At 40.3% G+C, this 17309-nt stretch overlaps 1 protein-coding gene and 1 long non-coding RNA gene across 4 annotated transcripts in view; one reads left to right on the top strand and one right to left on the bottom strand.

Annotated features, from left to right (window-relative positions):
• Window positions 1–17309, bottom strand: part of LOC122556849 (collagen alpha-1(I) chain-like) — a 181518-nt gene that overhangs the window by 6127 nt on the left and 158082 nt on the right. For 2 of the 3 annotated variants that reach the window (XM_043704102.1, XM_043704103.1), the window contains 6 exons: window positions 16404–16511; window positions 14286–14339; window positions 11054–11161; window positions 7978–8272; window positions 2624–2814; window positions 1654–1896 (listed from right to left, as the gene is read on the bottom strand). In XM_043704102.1, the coding sequence (XP_043560037.1) occupies window positions 1654–1896; window positions 2624–2814; window positions 7978–8272; window positions 11054–11161; window positions 14286–14339; window positions 16404–16511 (999 nt within the window). Of the gene's footprint in view, window positions 1–1653; window positions 1897–2623; window positions 2815–7977; window positions 8273–8785; window positions 9427–11053; window positions 11162–14285; window positions 14340–16403; window positions 16512–17309 lie in introns of those variants that run through there. The other variant, XM_043704104.1, reaches the window with a different exon arrangement.
• LOC122556850 overlaps window positions 1–17309 on the top strand; it is a 61281-nt gene that overhangs the window by 28488 nt on the left and 15484 nt on the right. The gene's annotated exons all lie outside the window — the stretch shown is intronic.

Below are 17309 nucleotides of genomic sequence, written 5' to 3'. Positions count from 1 at the left end.
AAGGGCATAGATGCAGTCTATTTGGATTATTGAGAGGTATTGATAAGGCACCACATAAAAGGGTACTGCAGATTATAAGATTATTATGGTGGTTAGGATGATTCTTTAGCATGTGTATGATTGGCTGACTAACAGGAAATAGGGAGTTGTGATAAACAGGTTCAATTCTAACGTGTGCAGTGTCACAGGGACTTGTGCTGGGGCTTCAATAATTTACTATTTTTAATGACTTGGAATAAAGGGGCTGACTATATTATAATAGCTTTGCTGAATATATACAGTGAAATAGGTAAGCAAGTTGTAAGGAGGTTACAATGAATCTTCAAAAGGACATATGCTGGTGAAGTGAATGGGTGAATATTTGGAAGCTATGAAAGTAAGGAAAAGGTTGCCCACTTTGGCAGGAAGAACAGAAAAATAGAATGATATTTAAATGGAGAGAGGTTGGAGAATGCTACAACATAAAAGAAGCATTCTCTCCCCCTTCTGGTCTCCCTGCTACAGGAAGGATGTTGTGAAACTTGAAAGTGTTTGGAAAAGATTAATGAGGATGTTGCTAGGGTTGGAGGATTTCAGCTATACAGAGAGGCTGAATCAGCTGGGGCTGTTTTCTCTGATGGTCAAGTCTCTGAGGCATGACTTTATAGAGGTTTATAATATCATGAGGGGCAGGGATAGGGTAAATAGGCAAGGTCTTTTCCCTGGGGTGGGGAAGTCAAAAACTAGAGGACATATGTTTAAGGTGAGAGGGGAAAGATTTAGAAGAGACCTAAGGGGAAACCTTTTCACACAGAGGGTGATACGTGCATGCAATGAGCTGCCAGAGGATGTGGTGGAGGCTGATACACTTGCAACATTGAAGAGGCATTTGGATGGGTATATGAATAGGAAGGGTTTGGAGGGATATGGCCAAAATGCTGGCAAACAGGACTAGACTTATATAGGATATCTGGTTGGCATTGACGGGTTGGACCCAAAGGTCTGTTTCCATATTGTATATCTCTATGACTCTATGGATCAAATAGAGTTAGCATGCAGGTACAGCAAGTAATTAGATCCACAAATGCAATGTTGATTTTTTTCAAAGGGGGCTGAGCTATAAAAATAGGAAAATCTTGCTCCAAATGTACAGCACATAGGTTTTACCAATCTGGAATACTCTGTAGTTTTAGTTCCCATACTTATTGAAGGATATATTTACATTGGAAGCAGCTTATGAAGAATGGGATTTATATAAGATATCTGGTCGGCTGATCTTTGGGGTGAATGAATTAATGTTTGAGAATTAGTCAGACCTATTCTCATTGGAGTTTACAAGAATGAGAGTCGATCCTAATTAATTATATAAGAACCTGAGGGGGTTCAACAGGGTAAATGCAAAAAGGATAGGTTTCCTATTTAAAACAAATATGAAGAGGAATTTATTTTCTTAAAAGGTCATAACTTTAGAATTTTTGTCCATACAAAGTAGTGGAGACTGGATCATGGAATATTTTTAGAGCTGTGACAGACAGCTTTTTGATGATTGCAATTTAAGTGCTTTCGGGACTGACCACTAGGTGGAATTAACACCACAATCAAGCCAGTCATGACCAATGGGCTGAATGGCCTACTCTTACATATATTTTGCATAAGCATCTTTTTGATACATACGGTACAACCATCTTCAAGGACATTGTATGTGAATCTGCTGCGTCCTTCAGCTTTGAGCTCCACATCGACCCAACTCATCAGCCTTAAAGCTTTTTCCACACTTCCAGTCTCAGCATCCAGGTAGGCAATACTGTTCTTACAGTGATAGGTGATATTCTGGGATGCTTGAGTGGCAAGAAGGCGAAGGAATCCAATTTGGATTTCAACAGTATCTTCTGATAACGCATCGACACCATAGCTAAACTGCAGAAATAAAATTATTCACTGAATTCATTCAATTATACTCAAGGGATATTTCTGTTATTTACTCATTTTCATAGCACAGGTGTCATTGGCAGGGTATCATTTATTAGCCACTCCTGGTGTTAATGGACCTTTGTTTAGAACCTTTGCTTTAATTGTAAAGAACATTACAGAGAATACAACTACGGACTGTCATATCAACAATGCATATTCTAAGTATCTCAGAACAAAAAATGGTTTATATCAGTATTGTAAAACAGGAGGAGTCAGCATTGTGCCTGAATTTCTTTCCTGTTATGCAAAACAAGCTGCTGTATCAATCTGATCATATTTTCTGATACTGGAAAAAGTCTAATTTCACCGGTCCCCCCACCTTCATCACTATGGTGACTACTCCATTGGATACAGGAACTTACGTATTAATTCTCATTTTAAATTGTGTACCACCAGGCCACCCAAAGAAATAGTATCTTTTAGTAGAAAAGCTAGGGTAGTTTGGTCTGCACTGATATAAAAATAATGATCATATTTTTTAAAAGTTTCAAAAACGTACAGGGGCTGAGTATAAAATCTAATCTCGAGTTACAAAGAGAGTGAACTTCATTTTGTTTAACATTGTTACAGTTGTCCAATGGTGGATAATTAAACACATTTTACCTATTTTTTTCAGTTTTCTCGCCTCATGCTTTTGTTTTACATTATTTCATTATAGTCAAAAAGTACCTACATGGAATCCACCATCCATGGACTCTCCAAACCACACATGCTTCTTTCTCTCTGTGTTTTTGTTTGTCCACCAGTTCTTGCGTGGAATCCTGCTGGGGTTGGAAGGCACACAGGTCTCTCCAGTCTCCATGTTGCAATGTACTTTGATAGCATCCAATTTGCAGCCTTGCTTGGGATCAATCCAGTATTCTCCTGTAATAGTAATAACAAAGCAAAATCCACAAACTGATCTACCAATTAGGTTTAAAATTCAGTACTTTCATTATATTGGAGAAACAAGTTGTCACTTTTTTGATGGATTGTTTGCATCTATTCAACTTAATAGTTATGGCATTGTAGCTGAGCAAGAAATGTAAATTTTCATGTTGCTCAATGCACCAGGCCCCATTAGCCATCTATCAGTAATCTAGTCTCATATGTAACATTCAATTGTTCCACCTTACTCTTCTATACTTATCAATATTGTATGACTCACATGTATATCTCATAGGTATTTGGCTATAGCAGGCACATGTGAATATTTAGTTGCATGTCTTTAATTCAGGCTTAGCATTAAAAAATGGGACCAAAAGGTTGGTGCCATACTGCTTTAAGAAATTAACAACCGCAAAATAAGATAATTAAATTGCTGGACTTGATGGTTGCTAGAATACCTAAAACAAATGGCAGTTCAGAAGGTTACTCATGTTGTTTAGAAGCACGCAGAAAAGAAGAACTGAAGCTATGAAACAAGCTTATATTGGTGGATGTACGGTGTTTGAAAAGCCTGCAGAAATAGCAGGCCTGGTAAGTTAATCTGTTGACCCGCAATGATCTGGTCTATATTTATCTCTCAATCAACATTAAAAAAAAGATGACCTGCTTAATACCATTTTGCTGTTTGTAGGAGCTTGCAACATGAAAATTGGCTGCTGAGTTTCCAACATAGAAACAGTGGCTACTCTTCAAAAAGTAATCCCTTAAGCAGACATGAAAAATATTAGAGAAATAAACACCATTGTTTTACATGTGGAAGATTCCTACAGGTTATATTCCCACAGGTTTTCTGTCTGGTGAGGTAGCTAGTTGCAGGCTAGTAGGATGCCCAAAGCTCTTCTTGAAGGATGTACCATGATGGTCCTAAACATCAATCTTACATGTGGGAGAGATTAGTCAATAACAGAGAGAAATGGCAACATGATCTATAGACTTGCATACTGACGGTAGATACTGCAGACTGATATAATGATCAGCAATTTGACAACAAACGATGCAGAGGACAGCAGCCACAACTTCCAAATCTACAGCACTTGTAGAAGAACCTGCCTTTCACTGATTTGATTTTAAACCATCAAGCCCATTGTTTGAACCGATCCCAATGAAAATGGATTTGCTTCATTTCTGTTATATTAGGTAGATGGAAGAATGAAGAGCATCCAAGGAGCAGGAGAATCGACATTTCGGGCATAAGCCCTTCTCACCCTCCTCATTCCTGAAGAAGGGCTTATGCCCGAAACGTCGATTCTCCTGTTCCTTGGATGCTGCCTGACCTGCTGCGCTTTTCCAGCAACACATTTTTCAGCTCTGATCTCCAGCATCTGCAGTCCTCACTTTCTCCTAGTGGATGGAAGGATGTCAACTCTGGGCATAGATTACTGGAATTGATTACTTGATACGTGATCCCATGGTCTTCCCAGTATTTAATTACAGTGCCACCCATTTGCTGAAGGAAGAGAACTATTCCCTTGTTGCACCAAGACCTCTAAATGCTTCTGAGAAACTTGGGGACACTCTTTAGCTTGGCAAATCAGTTTTGTACCTCTGTTCTGATCATCCACCTTAAAGTCCATATCCTGCAGTAGAATCAACCTGCCCTTAAAAGATGAAGTCTTGTTTTAGGTGATGCTGGATAGTTATTAATGGGTAACCTCACACAAGCAGCAGCACATGTATCATTGCCTTCATCCGTTTTGGGTGCACATGCAGTAATTACAAACTGTGACCATCATACCTGATTTCTGGTTTATCTAATGTAACTTCCAAGTCTCTGCTCATCCCATCCTTTGAGCAACTTTCCATTGTGTTTGCTCTCACTATTTGTTGTTCATCCTCAAACACATTATTCTGTATTACATTGTATTTCCTTACGTCTCCAAATCACACGCTTTCCTGAAGTCTATTCTAGTTCTTGCATTATCTAGTAAATCCCTGAAAATTTACGCCTTTAGCAATTCTGTTATCATCTTCCGTGTGCCCAAATTAAAATAATTTCTGGCTACTTGTCCTTTAATTAAACCAGATATGGAAGACCTCAACATTATTAGCAGGGATTTTTAAAATGCCAATAGTGAAAATTCTAACCTAATACAAAAATATATTTTCAAATGTGTTTTCAAAGGTAGCAATGCCTTTAATTTTGTTCTTTTCTCCTATTTAATGTGACACATGGAGGCAGCACAGTGGCATAGTTAGCACTGCTGCCTCACAGCACCAGAGACCCAGGTTCAGTATCCGCCTCGGGCAACTGTCTGTGCGGAGTTTGCACGTTCTCCCCATGTCTGCATCGGTTTCGTCCGGGTGCTCCGGTTTCCACCCACAGTCCAAGTTAGGTGAATTAGCCTGCAGTGTTAGGTGAAGGGTTAATGTAGGGGAATGGGTCTGGGTGGGTTGCTCTTTGGAGGGTCGGTGTGGACTTGTTGGGCCGAAGGGCCTGTTTTCACACTGTAAGTAATCCAAAAGGTGCAAACAAAGTAATTCACAAGACAGTACTCATTCTACTATGCTGCTTTTGTATTAGTGGACAACAGTTGTAAGGCAGAGAATCAAACATTTAATGTTGGGAGCATAATGTTGACTTTGAAGGCAAATTGGAAATTATTTTTGAGTAATTGAAAATAATTGAATCAATTTGGATGGCTTGCTTTTACTATGGTTGATGAGAGCCTTTCAAAAATCCACTACAACAATACAATATTTTCCCGATATATATTATCTAATGGCAGTTCAATTTTAGATTATAACAAAGCTGATAATATGTACTATAACGTGCCATCTTTGGAATTTATTTTTCTTATTTAACTTAGTCACCACATTCCCAATGATGAACAATAACAGTGTGTTCCACCAAATATCTGTTGAGAATTCTTCAACAGCATTTAATAATTTCTGAAAATCATAGCTTCATACTGTTCATTTCCACCTACCACACTGGGTGTACAGATTAAGAAATGGCACACTGACAAACCATTTTCTGTTTATTAACTTGATTGATGGAAAATCAAAAGGCTGCGATGTATAATTTCCTGAAATGGAATAATTACTCTGACATCCTGGTACGTGCCTATACTTTTAATCTTCTTGTAACCAATACAACAAAAACATCATAAGTATCTAATTCCTTTGAATCCCATGGTTTGCTGTGGTTATTCAGAAATACTCCTGAAATAGTAATTTTGTGGAAAGATGCATACAATCCTTTGCCTTATGAAGTAAAATATGTTCACAAGTAGGTGTCTTTTCTAAGTCTGTTCTATCCCTCTTCTTACTTAATAAGAATTGGTGTTGCCAATGGTCCCCTCACTGCCAGAGGCACATATCCAGTCAATCAGCTTTGTTGGATATGAAGTTTGTCTTTTGGCAGCTGTGAAAGGCATAAGTGGAAATTTTTCTGACTACTGAGCCAAGGGAAGCATGATGGCTCTGTGGCTAGCACTGCTGCCTCAGTGCCAGGGACCCAGGTTCAATTCCAGCCTCCGGTGTCTGTCTGTGTGGAGTTTGCATTTTCTTCTCATGTCTGCGTGGGTTTCCTCTCACAGTCCAAGGATATGCAGGTTCGGTGGATTTGCTATGCTGATTTTAACGCTACTGCAAATCCTCTTGCAACGATGCCTGCCTTGAAGATGTTTTCCTCCTCTCTCTACAAGAATCTCAGGGAGTCCCTTTCCCACTGCAACTCCCAGGTCATTTCTACTTTCTCCCCACCCCCACTCTCCTCTAGCTTATCTCTCCACGCTTCAGGCTCTCTGCCTTTATTCCTGATGAAGAGCTTTTGCCCGAAACGTCGATTTAACTGCTCCTTGGATGCTGCCTGACCTGCTGTGCTCTTCCAGCACCACTAATCCAGAATCTGGTTTCCAGCATCTGCAGTCATTGTTTTTACCTAGCCATGCTATATAGCCCACCGTTCTAAGGAAGTGCAGGCTAGGTGGATTAGTCATGGCAAATATAGGATTATGGGTAGAGATGTAGGTCTGGGTGGGATGTCTTCAGAGGGTCGATGTGGTCTGCTTCCAACTTGTAGGGATTCTATGATTTTACGGGAATTGTAAAATTATTCAGCAGTCTAATTCTGAAATGCCTCTGAACAAAGTAAAAATTAAGATTTAGCGACAAGTAATTTTTATTAATTTATTCATTAACATATTTCTATCTTTGATTTTTAAGGGAGATATTAACTCAACTATTTCATTTTGAACACCTATATTAAAATAGAAGGAGAACATGATACCAGCTTCTAACCTTTTGTGTGATAACATCTCGAATAATATTAACCTAAAAAAATTAAGATACCTCAGCTTTTAAACTGTGTCAATTTAATTTTAGAATTACCAATTACATGAAAATGGGAAGTAATCTTTATTAGGAGAAAATGGGCAAATTAAACTGAATGATAAAGATTGAATAATAAGTACACGGTCTGTGCAATCCTTGGTCTGATTTTGATCAAGTGAGGAGCTGGAGAGGAATTTTCCAAAGCTCTTCCTTCTTATTGGCAGTGAATTTCCTCTCCATGTTTTTTTCTTGTGAGCTTGCATGATGTAAGGGGAAAGAGGCAGGAAGTACCTAAGCAATCATGTGTGTGGAGAAGGTTTGATGATCCAGTCTTTTCCTGCCGGGTAATCTTGTATGTTCATGTCAAACATCAGGTAGTATTGAAAAATGATTCCTATCGCTGAAACATTCTTTTTCTTCAGGACAAATGCAAGAATGTCAGTTTTCACATGACAGGAACAATTTTACTACAGGGGAATGATCTGTACTCCATTTATTATGAACAGTCAAAGAGACATGCTGTTTGGTTCAATTTATGTCTGTTACTTTCTTCAGTGTATTGCCTCGGTCAACCTTTTGACTTGTTAGCCAATCAACACCCTTCTGTATTGAAGAATAAATTGTTGTGCTGGCTTATATTTTGGTACTCTTGCATTTGCCTTGATAAGATCAAGACGAAAAGCTTCAGCAACATATCTCTGATTTCAACAATACTCAAGTTCTAAGTGATTGTTCGTATATTGTCCCTAAATTTATACTTCTAAGTTACAATGAATTTAATCTAAAGGACAAAAGAAATGTAATTATCTTAAATAACTTCCTTACCGCTCTTGAATTCAGGATGGCAAAATTTTAGATCTCGGCAACTTCGGGCAGGACTCTTCTGTGATCCATTTGGGATCAGGATTGTATCTACTCGGCTGTTGAGGGATTTCAGAGCAGCTATTATTTCGTCCCTTTGTTCGTTCACAGATTCACGAGGTTGATCACTAAAGTAGTAGCTTCCTGGATACACTACACCCTTAGCACCACTGTCTGCTGTTCCACAACAAGGGCCAGGAGGACCCGGGGGACCAGGGACACCAGGAGTACCAGGAGGGCCATGGTTACCAGAAGGACCCTACAGAGTTCAAAATATAGAAACACAAACATAGCACATAGGAAATGATGAAGGGCTGAATGACCTTTGACCCAGCTCCACCATTCAATGTTAATCATCCAACTCAGTGTCTTCTCTCTGCTCTCTCCCCATATCCTTTGATCCCTTTACTCCTAAGAACTATATCTAAACCTTTTCTGAAAGTATTCAATATTTTAGCCTCCTGTCTCCTATGGCAAGGAATTCCACAAGAGCATGCTGTGGGTGAAGAAATTTCTCCTCCTCTCTGTCCTGAGAGGCCTACAGCTTATCCTTAGACTGTGATCCTCATCCTTGCCCCTGGAGTTGAACTGTGGTGCTGGAAAAGTACAGCTGGTCAGGCAGCATCCAAGGAGCAGGAGAATCGATGTTTCGAACATAAGGCCTTCATCAGGAATTCCTGATGAAGAGCTTATGCCCGAAATGTCAATTTTCCTGCTCCTCGGATGCTGCCTGACCTGCTGTGCTTTTCCAGCACCACATTCTTTGACTCTGATCTGCAGTCCTCACTCTCCCCTTGATCTGAACTCTCTGGTTATTGAGAACATCCTTCCTCCATCTGTCCTGTTAGAATTTTATAAATTTCTACAAGATCCTTTCTCATTCTTTGATAGTCCTAACTGATCCAGTCTCCCACATGCGTCAACCCTGCCACCCCAGGAATCAGTCTGTGCATGTAAGCAGTGACACCATGATCAACATTCGCCATCACTTTATTAAACAACCAAGTAAAGTTACTTGAACATTATTTGCCTTAAAGAATTGCACGCCAGCTTTCATCTATTCATTCTCCTTTATCTAAATGTCAATCAATTTTCTCCCAGATTAGTGTTTTTAAAGGCTTTCTTTGTCTATAATTGCCAGGATTACCCCTCTCCCCTTCTTTACAAAAGGATGAAACATTTGTAATCCTTCAGTCTCCTCGCACCAACATTTTGAAGTATATTTGGAAAATCGTGGGCATACCATCTAAAGTTTCCACCCCGATGTCCCTCAGTAACCTAGCATGCAACCCATCCAGATCATATTAATTTTAGACTTTGAAGACTGCCAGTTTTTTAAAGTAGAGATCTTCCTTTGTATGACCATCCTATACTGCCTTCTGCTTTACTGGTCCATTGGCAGAATCCTCTTCTCTAAGGAAGAAAAATATAAAATACAAATTTAGTTACTAAGCCTACCCTTGTTGTTCCAAAAACAACCCACAATTTTAGTCTCAAATTATCCACAACCCCATCCTTTCACTACTACTACTTAATATTTAAGACAACATGTAAGTCTGTTGTAATGTCAATCATAGGAAGGTGATGGAATCCTTATTCAAAGTTGTGAAAGAAAAACATCTAGAGACTGATGATAAAGAGCTTTGAGAAAGGGCTCCAAAATTGAATTTTGTAAGGATGTGTGAAAAAGTGTAAGTAACCATAATGATAGAGAGGTGACATACTTTTTTTTTTGAAAAAACATATTTGACAAGGAGCTACATAGTTGACTAGTGGACATGAGGAGTCATGGGTCAAGTGACAAATGGATAGCAAGCTAGCTACAAAACAGAAACAGAGAGTGGGAGTTAAACGTAGGGAGGATTTTAGTGGAGACTGTTGAAAAGGGCATGATGGCAGGCTGGTCTGGAAATTGGCTCAGAAGATCATGCGGTAGGAAGCTCTCCTGTATTCAGGGAAGGGATGGGGCCCTGATGCAGGAAATTCACCCGCTAGCAGTGAGATATCAGGTTGTTTTACTGGTGAACGACTCACATCCAATATCCCAGAGCCCACCAGGATTTTATAGAGATTAAATAAGACTTCAACTGGTCTCCTTGCCACTATAGGGTACCAACCAAACCCCATGAGATTTGCCAGCTCTCTGGAGCGAGATTTCCACCATACTGGGAACTGGATAGAGTGGGAAGTCTGACCTAATCTAGGTATGTGCCTACTTAGACGTTGATACATATAAAGTTGTGTGGATGCTAAGTTTTTAAATAATAGAGAAATCTGAGGGTACAAATTGAATGGGTTAATATGATAATTAAAAACAAAAAAAGACAAAGCACTGGGACTCATTATTGAAAGGGACAGAGTTACAAAGCAAAAAGGTTATGTTAAACTTGTGAAGAACATTGTCAGACTATACCTGGAGTACTCTCTGGTCTCCATTACTATGTGAAGATGGAAAAATCCAATCCATGTGTCAGATCCCTTCTTGATTCACTGAAGTTAGTTTTCCTCTAGCTAAGTATTTTATAGTTGATTGCACTTTTTCTTTACCATAACTCATACTAAATCAGCAAAAAAATGTGATCACTGTTCCCACTGAAACATGATCCATTTGCTACACTTAATTCTCCAGAACTACATCCTATGCTATCCCTGCCTCGTGTGCTGGAAAAAGTTACTGATGAAGATAGTGTACACATTCCAAGAATTCCTTACCCACTTTGCCCTTTTTACTGTTGCTACGACATCTCTAATTATTTCTGTAAATTGCCTGCAGATTCCTTCTTCCAAGTCCTTCTCATTAATTCTGATAATTTATACCCAGCTGTGCAATAGCTCCCCTGTATGTTTTTCTTTCACTTCAAACAAATAGACTTTGTCTTTGTATCCTGCATTATGCCTTTCAGAGCTGCAATAGTTTATTTGATCATTACATTGCCTGTCACCTCCCTTTCTACTGTATCTTTCCTGATGAATGAGCGGCCAAGAATGTTAAGTTTCCAATTTTCTGCTTCATTAAGTCAGGTCTCTGCTGTTTACTTACACTGGGGCCAGATTCTCCTCGTAATCCACGTGGACCAGGAGGACCAATAGGGCCTGGATAACCATTGGTACCCTCTTTGCCAGGGGGACCAGTTGAACCTGGAGGACCCTTTAAAACATTTAAAATGGAATTGAATAAGTTAATGTGCAAAACTGTATTGTCTATAAATGACAAAAACATTGACTTCACAGAAAAGCATTCTTACTTATTGTTGGTTGCTGTACATGCACTCATTTCTTGATCCTGGGTGATCGATTTTGAAAATAAATCCTTCTCCAGGTATTAGGCCACTCAACAACATATTTAAATACTTGTCTTGGGTGTCCTATCAAGGCACCTATACTGTTAGGTAATGGGGCTGTTGCTTATTTTTGTGTGAATTGGGCATAGACTGTCAGTCCGATACCTTCTGAAAAATGGGTGCAATGTAGAACAATTTCTATCCATCTCATTCTCAGGATAGCCAAGCAATCCTGGGCGGCACAGTGGCACATTGGTTAGCACTGCTGCATCACAGCGCCAGAGACACGGGTTCAATTCCTGCCTCAGGCAAATGTCTATGTGGAGTTTGCATATTCTCCCAGTGTCTGCGTGGGTTTCCTCCAGGTGCTCCGGTTTCTTTCCAGAGTCCAATAATGTGCAGGTTAGGTGGCCATGCTAGGTTAGGTTGGCCATGCCAAATTGCCCTTAGTGTTAGGTGAAGGGGTAAATGTAGGGGAATGGGTCTGGGTGGGTTGCTTTTCAGAGGGTCGGTGTGGACTTGTTGGGCCGAAGAGCCTGTTTCTGCACTGTAAGTAATCTAACCTAATCTAATTTAATCAATATAGGGGAATCCTGAAGAAATACAATGGACTCTGCTGGAGAATATATTCTGCCAAGAATGCTTACAACCTGTTTGCAGGAGAGAGTGTGGATAAGGGGGTAAAGCATTCCATTGTCCCCTGTGCAGAGGGGGATTGGTCAGACACCTGGAGGCATTGGAGAGGGACAATTGTCCGAGAGAGTGATGGAGATTTCTGGAAGCATGAATGATTTAGGGTTAGTGAGTGTGTTGAAGGATCAGTAGGATGGTTACCCAGAACTCGGAGCAAGTTTTAATCATCTAATGTTTCTTGGCTAATTATCGAGGTTTCAAAACTTGTTTTGATGGTTCCAGACAGAGGGTGATTGTGCAGTAATTAGCCAAGAAGTTTGAACTTCTAATGGACAGTCAGTGGGCTGGCACTTCCAAGTTATGGTTAGTAAATTTTCAGATGGCACCAAAATAGGAAGTGCAGTGGACAGGGAAGAAGGTTACTTCAAAGTGCAATGGGACTTTGATCAGCTGGGACAGTAGGCCAAGGAGTGGCAGATGGAGTTTAATTGAGATAAATAGTTAACATTTCGATAAGGCAAACCAGGGCAGGACACGGGAACGCTGAGTTCCTTGAAAGTGGAGTTGCAGGTAGACAGGGTAGGGAAGAAGGCATTTGGCACACTTGCCTTCTTAGGTCAGAACACTGAGTACAGGAGTTAGGATGTCATGTTGTGGTTATACAGAATATTGGTGAGGCCAATTTCAGAATGTTGTGTACAATTCTAGTCGCCCTTCTATAGGAAAGAATTGTTAAACCTGAGAGAGTGAGGAAAGATTTACAAGGATGTTGCCAGGACTGGAGGGTTTGAGTTATAGGGAGAGGCCGAATAGGTTGCACCTTTTTTCTCTGGAGCATCGGAGGCTGAGGGATGACCTTCCAGAGGTTTATAAAATCATGAGGAGCATGGAGAGGGTGAATAAACAAGGTCTTTTCCCCATGGTTGGGGAATCAAAATCTAGAGGACATAGATTTAGGGTGAGAGGGTGGTGTGTGTATGGAACGAGCTGCCACAGAAAGTGGTGCATGCAGGTACAATGACAACATTTGAAAGGCATCTGGATGGATATATGAATGTAAAGGGTTTATATGAATATGGACCAAATACTGATGATTGGGATATCCAGACCAATTGGACCAAAGTGTCCATTTCTGTGCTGTATGATTCGGTGTCCCAATGCACAGTCTCCAACTGTCCAGAGCCTTGAAGACCTGTGCTTGTGTGTTGCATTTCAATGCCAGTAAGGAACTAAGAGCCATCTGGTTGCTGTTCTTGGACAGCTAGCAGAAGGCCGTCAGTCTAACATTCATACCATTGCTTTACCGTTTGGATGCCTGGAGATGTTCCTGCAGCTCGGGAATACTCAGAAATTGTAATGGCTTGAGACCAGGAGCATGGATGTGCTCAGGTCCATGGTGAGAAGAAATCTCTGACATTCTTTGGCCGGCATGAACAAGTAGAGGGACGAGAAGAAAATTTAATCCCACATTATCCATTGAATGCTTAGAAAACAAACTGACAACAATAGCTTCCACTGGCTTTGTGTAAACATTGATGTGCATCAAATGCATGGACTTGGTGATCGTAAACATTTGGAATAACAGTCATATAATTGATACCGAGCAGCTGATCTTGAATGATTGAAAGGCAGTGTCTTAATTGAACCAGTTCAAACTTTGTTCCTGACATTCATAAACTAATGTAATTGAATGTTGGGTCAGGCCTGAAAACCTGAATGGCCAATGTCCTTATTCTGGAGTGGCAACTTCCCAGAGTGGTGTCAGTCATTATGACGAAATCTTTTCCAAGTGGTCAGCAATTTAGGTGAGAGGCTCAACTTCAGCCATGAGAGAGGACCAACTGCAGAATGCAGGTTCAATCAGAGGTGGCCACTGCTGAGGCAGGAGGGGAAATGTGAGGGCACCTCTATTTTCAGACGACCCGACATGGGTGGCAGTGTTAGGGTTTTCTTTTCGCAGCTCCTTTGCCACAGGCCTCTGGCTCCAATGTTGGCCTCCTCCCCGTATAACTGACAAGAAGTTGTTTCACTACATGCAAAATGTTGATATTCTGAAAAAAAATAGGCTTTAAAGGCCTTTAAATATTCACATTTGCAACACATCTCTAGTCGGCAGGCAATTAAGACACTGCCAATCCAAGTGTTAGAAATTGCCTGACAGTGTCCAAGGTTGGGAAAATCCTGATCAATGATTCATTTTCACCCAAATACCTATAACTTATCTGATAATCTTCATATTAATGAAAGTATCTGTCTGCCTATTTTCATATGATACTCAAGATATATTATGGTGAGAGATTGGAAAGGTAGTGTTTTAGAGTTTGATGAAGTTTTGTAGTAGTGTTCACTTTTACTCACTCTTGCACCTTGAGCTCCAGCATTTCCAGGTGGGCCTGGTTCTCCAGAATTCCCCTGGAGAGAATGAAACAATTTGACTTTTTACAGCAATACAAAGGAGAAAACCAGAGAATTTTGAAATTTGAATATGATACAAAACTTAAATGTAATAAGCAGGAAGGAGAACAACAATAGACTTCATAATGGTATATACAGACATAAAAATGTAACATAAAGTAACATGAAACAATATATTTTGTAGGGCAAATGAATTCTACAGGCACAGAGGGCCCACATACACATCTTTGGAAGTAGCAGGGAAGCTTTAGAAGTTTTAAAAATACAAAGGGGATTTTTTCGCTTTATAAATAGAGGCATTCAGTACAATATAAGAAGGTTCCAGTGATTATTTTAATTAAACTAGCTGGAACATTGTGTTCAATTGCTGGCAACAAAATTTAGGAAGAACTTTTAGAATATATCCAGAGGAGACTTTTTTAGACTTTCACAGGAAACGAAAGACACTAATTACATGGGGAGACTGGAAGATCTGGGGATTATTCCCTTTAGAGCAGGTTAGGTTCAGGGGAGATTGAAAAGAGGTGTTCAAAATTGTCTTGTGGTTGCTAGAATAAAGAAGCAACAACTGTTGACAGTGGCAAAAGTGTCAGTCTTGAAATAAATTGCAAAAAGTCAGAGCAGGTTGAGGGAAAGTTGCTTTTACCCAGCAGGTTATTAGAATCTGCATTGCCTGGAAAGGTAATGGAAACAGATTATTATTAACTTTCAAGGAGAAAGGGATGAGAGTGGGGTGAGTTGGATAGTCAGTTCAGATTTGATGGTCTAATTGAAACCCTCCTCAGCCATGTCGTGATTTGACTTGAATATTGCATGTCCCAAATCTACAGAGCTGCATCAACAACTCTGTTTGGCTTCTGAAGGCTGTCGTTTGAATTAAAAAGTGTATGAAGAGTCAAAATGCCTTTGGCCTCCACTGTTAGAAAGGAAGCCAACTGGCTGACTTCACCAGTCAACCATAAGAGACCTCACCACATCTGTTTAACTTCTGCTATTGTTCTCCTACACACCCACCAAGCTAATTTGAGCAATGTAGGGAAAGGCAAGGTGTTGAGGCAGCTTCAAATCCCTATTCACCTGCTCTGTTTCGGTTCCTGTTTTCTGGGAGGAGTTCACAAACGGAGAATAAAAGGGGGAAATCTGCTCAGGACACTTGTCCTTGACTCACCTCTCCATGATTAATGTAAGTGAACAGGGGAGGGATTGCCAGTAAAGTCCCAAAAGTAGGTGTGAGGAGGATTCCATAGTGACACAACAGAGGGCTGCAGCACAGTCCCATTGACATTTCCACAGGATTGCCCTCACCTGTGTCCAAAGGGTGGGAGGTACATAAGTATCCTTGTCAAACAATGGTTGGTCTGTACAACACCATCGGCCAGTATGAAGACAGGCTCATTCAGAGAAAGCACTCTCCATATGTTTTTTTTTCCTTTCCAGGACTTTTATGAATTAAGCAAAAAGGAATGTTTCTAAATTAAAGGCAACAGTAGCTGAAATAACTCAATAACAGTAAGATTATTCTAACTTCAGTTGATGTAGATTCATATTCAATTTCCTAAATCGAATATTCTCATTCAATCACATCTCCCAACACATAGCCTTAAATCCTATTACTACCATTTCTCTCAGACTGAAAAGCTTCCACCAAAATGTACAGCACATTACATTTTTCTGAAACATCAGTGTTTTGACCGATGAATTATGAAATAAACCCACCATTTTCTTTTCAAGATATTAATTTTGCACACATCCAGATTCTATGAATAATATTGAGTTGCTGTGAGCTCATAGACAAGAATATTTCAGGAAGGTGGAGTCTATTTTTGCTTTTTATTCTCCTCAGAAATGATATATAATGCTATCCCATGCTTAGGAACCACTAAAATAAATTGCTGTGCCAAACTGGAAGATCTATCAGGTAAGATGGTCTAAACCTGTGATATCAAATTTGCCCTTGATTGATATGCTGCTGGTCTTAAGTGTGTTCAGAGTAAGGAACCTGAAAGCATATTACTTTCTTTTGTATTTAATCTAGAAGTCCCAGAAATACAAGATACTTACAGGAGGGCCTGGCATTCCTGGAGCACCTGGGAATCCCCGATGACCCTTGATACCATTACTTCCAGGCTGTCCATCTTCACCTTTATTGCCACTTGGACCTTGTGGGCCCTTAAAATAAATGAAAAACCATTTTGTCATGGAGATGTATTATGTAACATAATTTCAATATACGTCATATTACAAAATCCCATGCATTGCTACAGTGCAGGAGGAGGCCAATAACACTCTGTATTTGCAAGGTTTCTCCAAATCAGCATTATGACTCAGTGTTTTTCTCCTGCCTCTTCCCCATAGTCATGCACATTATTTGAATAGAAACAATCTAATGCCCTCTTGAATGCCTCAGTTGAAACTGCCTCCACGACACTTCCAGGCAGTACTTTCAGACCTAACTGATTTATTGTGTGCAGACGTTTTCTCCGTATTTCACTTTGTTTCTTTTCCAAATCGCTTTAAATCCATGCCATCTCATTCTTGATCCTTTTATGAGTGGAGAAAGTGAGGTCTGCAGATGCTGGAGATCAAAGTTGAAACTTTATTGCTGGAACAGCACAGCAGGTCAGGCAGCATCCAGGAACAGGAGATTCGACGTTTCGGGCACAGGCCCTTCTTCAGGAATGAGCAGAGAGTGTTCAGCAGGAGAAGATAAAAGGTAGGGAGGAGGGACTTGGAGGAGGGGCGTTGGAAATGTGATAGGTGGAAAGAGGTCAAGGTGAGGGTGATAGGTCGGAGTAGGATGGAGGCGGAGAGGTCAAGAAGAAGACTGCAGGTCAGGAAGGCGGTGCCGGGCTGGAGGGATCCGGCTGAGACAAGGTGGGGGGAGGGGGGATGAAGAAACTGGTGAAGTCCAAGTTCATCCCCTGCGGTTGGAGGGTTCCCAGTCGGAAGATAAGACGCTCCTCCTCC

The sequence above is a fragment of the Chiloscyllium plagiosum genome, chromosome 14 (genome assembly GCF_004010195.1).
Source record: "Chiloscyllium plagiosum isolate BGI_BamShark_2017 chromosome 14, ASM401019v2, whole genome shotgun sequence".
Lineage (NCBI taxonomy): Eukaryota > Metazoa > Chordata > Chondrichthyes > Orectolobiformes > Hemiscylliidae > Chiloscyllium > Chiloscyllium plagiosum.
Note: the sequence above shows the minus strand (reverse complement) of the source record. Positions and strands in the feature narration are given on the sequence as shown.